The 8,725-nt window shown below is 43.5% G+C and overlaps 1 protein-coding gene across 1 annotated transcript in view; it reads left to right on the plus strand.

The window, feature by feature from the left end:
* Positions 1–6,484, plus strand: part of GPR149 (G protein-coupled receptor 149) — a 28,762-nt gene extending 22,278 nt beyond the window's left edge. The window contains exon 4 of the mRNA XM_074912029.1: positions 3,492–6,484. Coding sequence (XP_074768130.1) covers positions 3,492–4,064 — 573 coding nt within the window. The 3' untranslated portion in view covers positions 4,065–6,484. The remainder of the gene's footprint in view (positions 1–3,491) is intronic.
* Positions 6,485–8,725: the final 2,241 nt, after the last annotated feature.

Here is an 8,725-nt window from a genome sequence, read left to right on the forward strand (position 1 = left end):
CTAAGTTTTTATTCACAGCATTTTTCTGTTGGGCTGCTTAACTATAGAGTGAAGCTTGCAAAGCAAGCTCGAGGTGGGCGACCCAGGAGGGAGCCTGCAGTGCCCTGGGCACTGCCACCGACCTGAGGGGCCAGATGCAGTTCTCTGTTACTTGCCCCTTTCTGTGCAGAGCCCTTGCAGGTACTCGGCTGCAGAGGGACGTCCCCGTCGGTGGCCGTGGTGCCTCTCTCCAGTGTGCAGCACAGAAGTCTTCCTGGGGCTGTGGCACTTTGGGGCCAGCCAAGGCAGTGCTAGTTCCCCTCTGCACTTGGCAGTGAATTTGCAGTTCAGTGGCTCAGATCTCTCCTTGGGCTTTACTCCCGCCTTCCCCTATCATGTAAATCCAGGGTTTGATTTAATTTTCAAAAAACTCTGCTTAGTAAATTCTGTAGTGTCATGTAAATGCTGCTTACTCTTTTCCAGTAATTAGCTGGATTTTTTTAAACTTTGAGCGTTTTGCATTGCTGATGAATGGGTTTGTTCACACACGTGTGCTTTGTCACAGCTTGCAGGTAACAGTCGAGTTTCCTTGCAGCTCGGTTGCTGCACTGAGGGAGGTTAAGCTGCGATTTGAAAGCTGCTCCCTGCAAGGGCTGTGGTTACTAGGCAGGTGCCTCTCACCGTCATGAGTGTGGGCCGTTATGATGCACAGTTTGCCAAGAGACAAATGGATTCTCTACTTGTAGAAACAGGTGAAGGTGTCTGAAGGATATTTCTGCTGGACTTGTTCTAGTGGAAAACGGCGTAGTTTACTGCCTTCCTGATTAGTGACTGGGAAGTGGTATAGAAGACTTGGAATATCCTCTTCACTTCTAAAGGTAAATAGAGGTTTCTCGACAGAAAACAGACTTTCAGAAGGAGTCATTAAATCTGTGGTCACTGGAATATTTCTCATTCTCCAGAACTGGAGTATTCATTCCAGGGAGTGAGGATTGCTTATTCACCCTCCAGGTGCCTCAGACATATCCTCCATCTTCTTGATGCTCAGTCTGACAAATCTGCAGTGTTTTATTAAGTAGAATGTAACCTTGCACTGAAGTAATCAGTTCTTATTTAACTTTTTTTTTCTCCATACTCTTTAAGAGGTCCTCCTGTATAATCTTAAGTGCTGGTCTAGACTGTTCTTAAGACCCTGAGCTTGATTAACAGCCAGAAATGCAGATACTCTTAACTGACCCTGCAAAGGACTTTGTGTTGATTGCAGAAACTAGAGAGGGGGCTGGAAATGGAGCTGCAGGACTTGTATCCAACAGAAACACCATTCTAAATCTGTGTTACCAAAATCATTAGGTACCCAGGCTCTATCGTTGCAATACCAAGACGCTGACCTTGTGCCTCCGTGCTGCCCAGAACTGTAGGCTTTGCCCACTTGGTCTTACCCAGAGCTGGGTTTGTTGCTCAGTCCTTTAGTGGCCTTAGTAAGCACCTGGGATGGAGGACAAGTGGACAAGAGCTTCCTCAAGTTGCAAAAACGGTTATTGTCACATCTCTCCTTTCCTGGAGGAGTGATCCTAATTACTAATTAACACAGGAAATGTAAGTGCCAACACCTAGCCATGCTTGAAAAAAACAGCCCCCTCGTCATTGCTTTGGAACAAAGGCTGGGGGTGCTTGCCCTTAGGAGAGCAGCACCCGAGGGAGCCCCCGTTCCTGCCATGGCTCTGTGCTCGGGCAGTGGCCAGGAGCTGGCAGCTCACATTCACCCATCTCACACCTTCGCTGGCTCGATGACACAGCACGACGGCTGCCTCTCTAACTGCACCTTGGAAGAACACTGGAGGACCATTTTTCTCAGACAAATCTATTAAGGAGACCAATACAACTTTAATTTCCTTCCAGCAGGGCAAGCCAGCTCCTAGGGTTTTGTCAGGCAAATTCCTTTGTCAAAGGACCACATTAAGTCACAGTCTGGCAAGATTCTTCTACACAATGAAACCTGATTTCCTTTTCATGTGCTTTAGTGAAGATGAGGTAATGTGGCACTATGATTTAGCTGTGTGGTTATAAAGCTGTGCCTAATTCAGTGAGTCTCCTCACAACAGCTTCATTTCATAATCAGTAAATAATTGCCCTTCCCAGCTCCCTGTGAGCAATCTCACCTTTCCAGTTGGTATCCTAAACCTCTCTGGCTTTACTCAACTTTCTGAGTTTTACTAGAAAGGAAACATTAAACAGAGCTTGTCCAAGTGGAAGGGGTCCTGTCAGTGCTGAAATAACACCAGCACTTCTCCATACTGCCAGTTATTAGACCTGGTCTTTCTGTCACTCCTCCTTTCCTTCCTCTCCTCTATTCACACAGTTTGCACAAGACAAATCAGTACCCAGGAGGAAAATACTGGAGCTTCTTCTTCCAAGGCTGAGCTCAGGGCATCCCCTGTAACTTGCCCAGGAAAGACTGGCCCAGGGTTTCTGCAGTTTGTCTCTTGGTTGCAGATAGATTAATCACAGCACAACAAAAGAGGCATATCCTGCTCTCCTAGACAGCTGCCTCCCTCTTCAGCTTAGCCCTCGCTTGCATGGACAGGAAGAACGTGAGTGCGAGGCAGACTCCTTAAATGCCTCAGACTTACACATCCTGAGAAATCAACTCTGTCATTTTTTCACCTCATGCATTGATTGCTGTAATGCTGTTTCTTATTCTCAAATCATCCAGAAAGCTACATGCTACTAAGGAGGGTCTCTGTGCATGTGTCTGTGTGTGTATAGAGGAAGGACAGGGGAGGGTGAGGTTTGGGCTAGTGATTTGCAGTGGGAGGTGGGGAGGAGTGATGGGGAGGTGGGAGTGGTGCTGTAAATCCTTATTATAGATTTCCCACTGATACCGTTGAATGAACATTATTTCCACTATAAAAATAAAATGCACAAAAAAGTTCCTTGAATAATATCTGGCAAGTTGTTTTGGAAAGTTCAGCTAGGTAGCTAAGCCATCTAACTTTAGGCCCCTAATTCAGTTAAGACTAATTAAGACAGGGTGCCCAAGGGAGACAGATGTTGTCAGAACAGGCTCTTGGTTTTGAACAGTCCCTTGGTGTCATTTCTCTCGTTTTGGTCACTGAGAAGCTTTAGGAGATCCCTATCTTGATCTGATTTAAGCAGAGCGAAAACGCTTTCAGAGGTTCCTGTGAGTACGAGCTGGAGAGGTGCCTGCTACTGCTGGCTGTCCTGTGGGCTGGCTGCAAGGGAACGTTAAGCGTAGACTCCTCTAATAAAGTGTGTGTGTCCCTAAGCTGTGGCTGAGTCACAGTCACTTGGGACTTCACTTTTTATACTGAAGTGTATAATTATAAAACTTGTTTTTCTACTCTTTAAAGTCATAAATACCAGGTTTCTAAAATACCGTAAGGAAAGTTCTACAAAAGTAAAATAAGTTAACAAAGCATAATTGGCTTATTTATACTGGATTCTAACTTGAAAAACTGGCATTAGATAATGGTCATTCTTTCTCTTTTCAGCGATCAGGTGGGGCCTTAGCTATCCCTCTGTGTGCCTTTCAAGGAACTGTATCTCTTCAGGCGCCCACGGGGAAAACGCTCTCTTTATCCACATACGAGGTAAGCACTGAAGGGCAAAAGATAACACCCACGTCAAAGAAAATTGAAGTGTATCGATCTAAAAGTGTTGGTCACGAGCCAAACCCAGAGGAGTCTCCTAATACCTTTGCTGACACAAGCGTTAAAATTCACCTAGAGGTACTTGAAATTTGTGACAATGAGGAGGCCCTGGACACTGTGTCAATCATCAGTAATATCAGCCAGTCCTCCACGCAGGTAAGGTCTCCATCCTTACGTTACTCACGGAAAGAAAACAGGTTTGTCTCATGTGATTTAGGGGAAACTGCCTCCTACTCCCTCTTCATACCGTCAAACAATCCTGACAGCGATATCAACATATCAATTCCAGACACTGTGGAAGCTCACCGGCAGAACAGTAAAAAGCAGCATATGGAAAGAGGTGGCTATCAGGAAGAAATACAAATGTTGAATAAAGCATACAGAAAGCGGGAAGAAGATGGTAACAGCAATTAAAAGGCATTTCATCTAGACATTTAAACTGGTTTGACAGACATTGCTCCTCTTGACTCAAGTTACCCGAGCAAATAAAATGTCAACTGGTTTTTCCTAACATAGAAATGAATTTTATTTGGGTACACTGTTAAATAGATTAAAACTTTTAATGATATATGGATGGGATAACAAATACTTAAGTGCTTTATAGCTTTGCATTAGTGAATTTCAAGTTATTTATATACTTATTTATTTGAGGGACACATGTGTCTAGAAGGAATCCTAAATGAAGTCCCAAAACCCAGCTTTGGCTGCTTGTTGACACTGGGTGTCTGTCTGTGGGAGCCTGTGGAAAATGAGGGAGCAGCTCCACAGGTGGGAAGCTATAACAGTTTTGGCTGACCTGCAATTGTGCTCTCACTGATGTGCCAGACTTGAAACATTTACCTGAAAAAATGTAGCCCAAACCTAAGACTAGCTCATTTAGCTGACTAGATAGAGGATTAAAAGAGGTTTAATTTTCTACTGCTCTATACATGATTCATATGTAATACATATGTAAGTGGCATTTGTACAGACCTTTGAATATGGGTGTCTGAAATGTAAGCATGCACATTTTGTAAATACAACACTGTGAAACGTAGGAGTGTTCTCATGGTTGACATTTCTTTGATCAAATGTGACAAATGTTGATTCATTTTATGCCAGTTACTCTGGAGTCCCCTTTTTTTGCCTCCATGATCTCTTACCAAGTTAAGAAGTTTCCCAACGTGACAGAATATTTGCAACTCAGTCCAGATAAAGGCAGCATTTGAAATGTTTGAGGAGCTAGGATGTCAAGATCAATTTGAATAGTTCTTCATGTCTGAGTTGTCCCTAAGCAGGGAATAGTTTCACAGTGTCATGTTCCTCCTCAAGGCCCATATGAAGTTAATACATTTCTCAACACAACCACGAGAGCGGGTGTACTTGCATGTAGTTGCAGGAGTCGCAGTGGCTCGCAGCAAGAACACTGCTGTTTTTTCTGTTATGTGTGTTCTGTCAGTACCCTGTCATCACTCTGCTTTGGATGGACCCTCATGCTTTAGCTCTGAGTCAGGAGCTGGGGGTTACAACTGATTTGTGACTCCTTAGGAGAGGGGAAGGGAGCTATGCAGGGTGGTCACACTTCGGGGCTGAGCTTAGACATTGACCTCAAGAGAGTGGTCTCGTTACTTAAACCAGGTCCCACCCTGTATCATCCCCAGGAGGAGCCTGTCGATCTACTGATTTATAAGGAACCTAGAACTAAGTCTAAAGTCAACCTAAAACCAGTGAATACTCGAATTTGTGTTAAATTCAGACAAGCCAAGGCAGAAACAGCGAATGGAGTCCTCAAGTCTTACATTAAGTATGCTGCATATGCTTTGAATGCTAGTGCTCTTCTTCTGAGGGCTTGTCGTTTGTTTCAGTTAAACAGAGGGAAATATGCTCTCAGGACTTTCAGCAGTTTGATTAAAAGTCACACTGCTTCTTTAAGGAATAGTTTAATTTCCAGTGGTATGTGTGACAACATGATCATTTAGTGTCTGCTGTCACCCTGTTTTCCACTCAGCAGGAACATGCAAGGGAAAATAATCACAACCCTGTTCAGGATTCCTTTAGGGGTTATGAACAGACAGAGCAAAAGGCCCAAATACTGTGTTTGCATTCAGCAGTTGGTGTGGAGGCCCAAAAACAAGCAGAGGACTTGCCTTCTCATTTCACCACCATCAATCAGGCCTGCCATTGCAATCAGTGGGGCCGGGCTGGTGTGACAGTCATGTAGCACTGAAGAAAATCAGGGTCGAAGACTGCAGGTTGTTGTGACAGAGATGGATCACTCTGCAAGTTGTGCTTTCCGCGTGCTGCCTTTCCAAGGTGAAAACAAGGGCTCTCGTAAGATTGCCTCAAGGCTCTTAGTTCCACTCAGATGCTGTGTTATATTTCAGATTTAACAAGAAACTACAGCAGAAGAAACAATCAGTGGTAAGTCTATTGAATAAATCTGTATCCCTATACACAGAGCAGAGACTCATTCTGCTGTCTCCAAGTATGCTGCTCTTCTTTGTGTTCTGTAGAAGGAACACAGAAAATATCTGTATAGCAACAGACACACTTGATCCAGGTAAAGGTAGCAAAGTTGTGATGGAGGATGCAGTCCATCACAGCTTTAGTTTGGTCAGGTGTTCTGTTTTCCCTGGAAGTGAGTTGGACTGTTAGCAAGATTACGTGCTGATGTGGTAATCTCTGATGGAGATATTTCCAAAGGGTTCAAATTTGGAGGCATTAAAATTCTGCATAGTTCTGACCCAGAGCTTGACCTGATTGTAGAGTGTTGTCTTGCTGCTCAAATAAAACAGAGATTTTATTTAATGAATCTGTAAATTTGATTATGTGCAAATGTCTGATTATTTTATTTTTTTGCTCTAAGTGACTCACATCATTAAACAATTTAAAGTGTCTGAAAACCCAAGTTGTAATTACTGAGTAGATACCAGCTCCTTGCACAATGCACGGGAAAACTTGCTGTTTGAGAAAATTTGCTTCTGGTTTGTTTATTCACGTAAGTGTTAAGGTGTCTTCATTTATCATTTGGACATAGTTTTTAAAACAGTTCTTTTATAGGAGCTTTTAAGGAAAAAATTTTTCTTCCTCCTCTGTTGTTTTTCCTCTGTCTGACCTTTTAATGTATTTCAGCAACAGCTTGACATTTGGGGGCAGAGTGTTTGTCAATGCCTATTTGAAGGTGAGTTGAAAGAGACCTCATCTCTGCTCAGACACCACAGCTACTGACTGGAAAAAATCCCTTGGAAAATGTGACTTGAATCGGCGCCCCGGCCCGCCGTGCTCTCAGGACATGGGTTGTTGAATAATGCAAAGGATAGAAAACAAGAAACTGGGTAATAATTTTTGAGATCGTCTTCGGTAAGCAGTATATCCAGTGGGTCAGAGTTCCTTTTGGTGGCACTCATGTACACTGGGAATAACATTACATTAACAGAGTTACAGAAAAATAAATCTGTAACATGCGGGGCCAGGCCTAAGAATCCCAAATGCCTCAAAGGATTGTGCTTCTTGAAATAAAAGATAGAAACAGGTGCTGAATGTAAATTTTCTGTACTAATCTTGGTAGAAAATATATCTTGCAGTTTCAAATTACATTCATTTCATAACAAATAATAAATGTTACTTATACATTATTTTACCTTTATAGATTTGGGGTTGATGCATAGATTCTGCAACATGATTTCACTTCCTGGTATGTGTCACTATATTGACTTCCAGGATGAGGGTTTGAGTGTTATGTTCCTTTCTCTTAATGAATTTTTCAGATTTAGATGTCTTGGAGCAGAATAAATTCTGCTTTTCTAGACTCCAGCATCAGCTCCTGTAAGAATTACAATACCCATGACTGTATACTCCTGTACGTTGTACACTATGTTTTATAAAACAAACAAATTGTAAAGACATTCAGTCCCTGTAGAAACAGTCTTTACTCCTAGAGACAGCTCTGGTGGCTGCAGTACTACTGGTGTGCAGCAGCAAGATTTACTCACTGGATTGAGAGCTGTGAGGTGGGATCCTCTTCCGTCGTGTCTCCCCCTTCTCAGTGTTTACCTGACAGGTCTCGTGTTTCCTCACTAGGGATCTGGCTTCAAGGAATCTGACTTCAAAGCCCTGAGAGGAGAACACTTTGAGCCTCCTGCTGCCTAGAGACTGTTGTGTACAGAAGCGTTACCTCACACCGTGACAGCGTGCTCCTGAAGGGGCTAAAACCTGAAAGTGAACAGTGGTTAAAAGCAGTTGAAAAGGCCCAGCAATATGCAAACCTCTGAGATCATTTCAATATATCTTTCCATACATATTAGAAAATTATATGAATAGTTGCATTTTTACTATCTTGCCAACATCTAAATCTACAAATCTACTAAAGATAACGGAATTTGTAATGTTTCCTTTAGAATGTGTGATTTTTTTCACAGTGTTAAAGAGACATGGCTGAAATGCAGGAGCTACACACATGCATCTGGAAGTTCCCTCTTGCACTAAAGTCCCATTTATTGCAAATGTGTGCACTGCCTAGGTGTCCAGATACACCATCATGGAGAGATACTGGATCAAGCAGAATAAATCTGATAAGTCACCTGAGTGATTCAAGGTAACCCCAGAACATTTTTCTCCAGTAGTTTTAGGGAGATAGAGCAGACAAACCCAGATTTCTGGCAGCTTGCTCAGGCATGCAGGACCGACCACGAGACGCAGCGGCGTGTCGAGGACAAGTGGCACCTGAGCGTGGGCACGGACACTGCTGAGGGGACAGAGCGAAGCCCTGGCCGTGTACGTGTGGTCACCAGGGGCCTTTTCATTCCCTGGTTTCAGGTTAGCATCAGGCACCTCTCCATCCCAGCATACAGAAAATACAGAGTAAATACAGAACTGGAGATAGTAATTGCCCTGGTTTATGGTCACCTACGGGCTAGAGAAGGCCTGGCAGGCAAGCTCACCTGCATGTGAGGAATGTCGTGCCACTGATGGGAAGGTTCATACCTGAGCAGCAGGAGGTGTTCCCATCTAGTGTCCTCCCCCCTCCACCCTTTCGGAAGGATTTGTGCCATTCTCCCTTGTTTGGCCTGTAGAGGGATGCCAGGGATATATTTCAA

This window comes from Athene noctua, chromosome 8 (genome assembly GCF_965140245.1).
Source record: "Athene noctua chromosome 8, bAthNoc1.hap1.1, whole genome shotgun sequence".
Classification (NCBI taxonomy): Eukaryota; Metazoa; Chordata; class Aves; order Strigiformes; family Strigidae; genus Athene; species Athene noctua.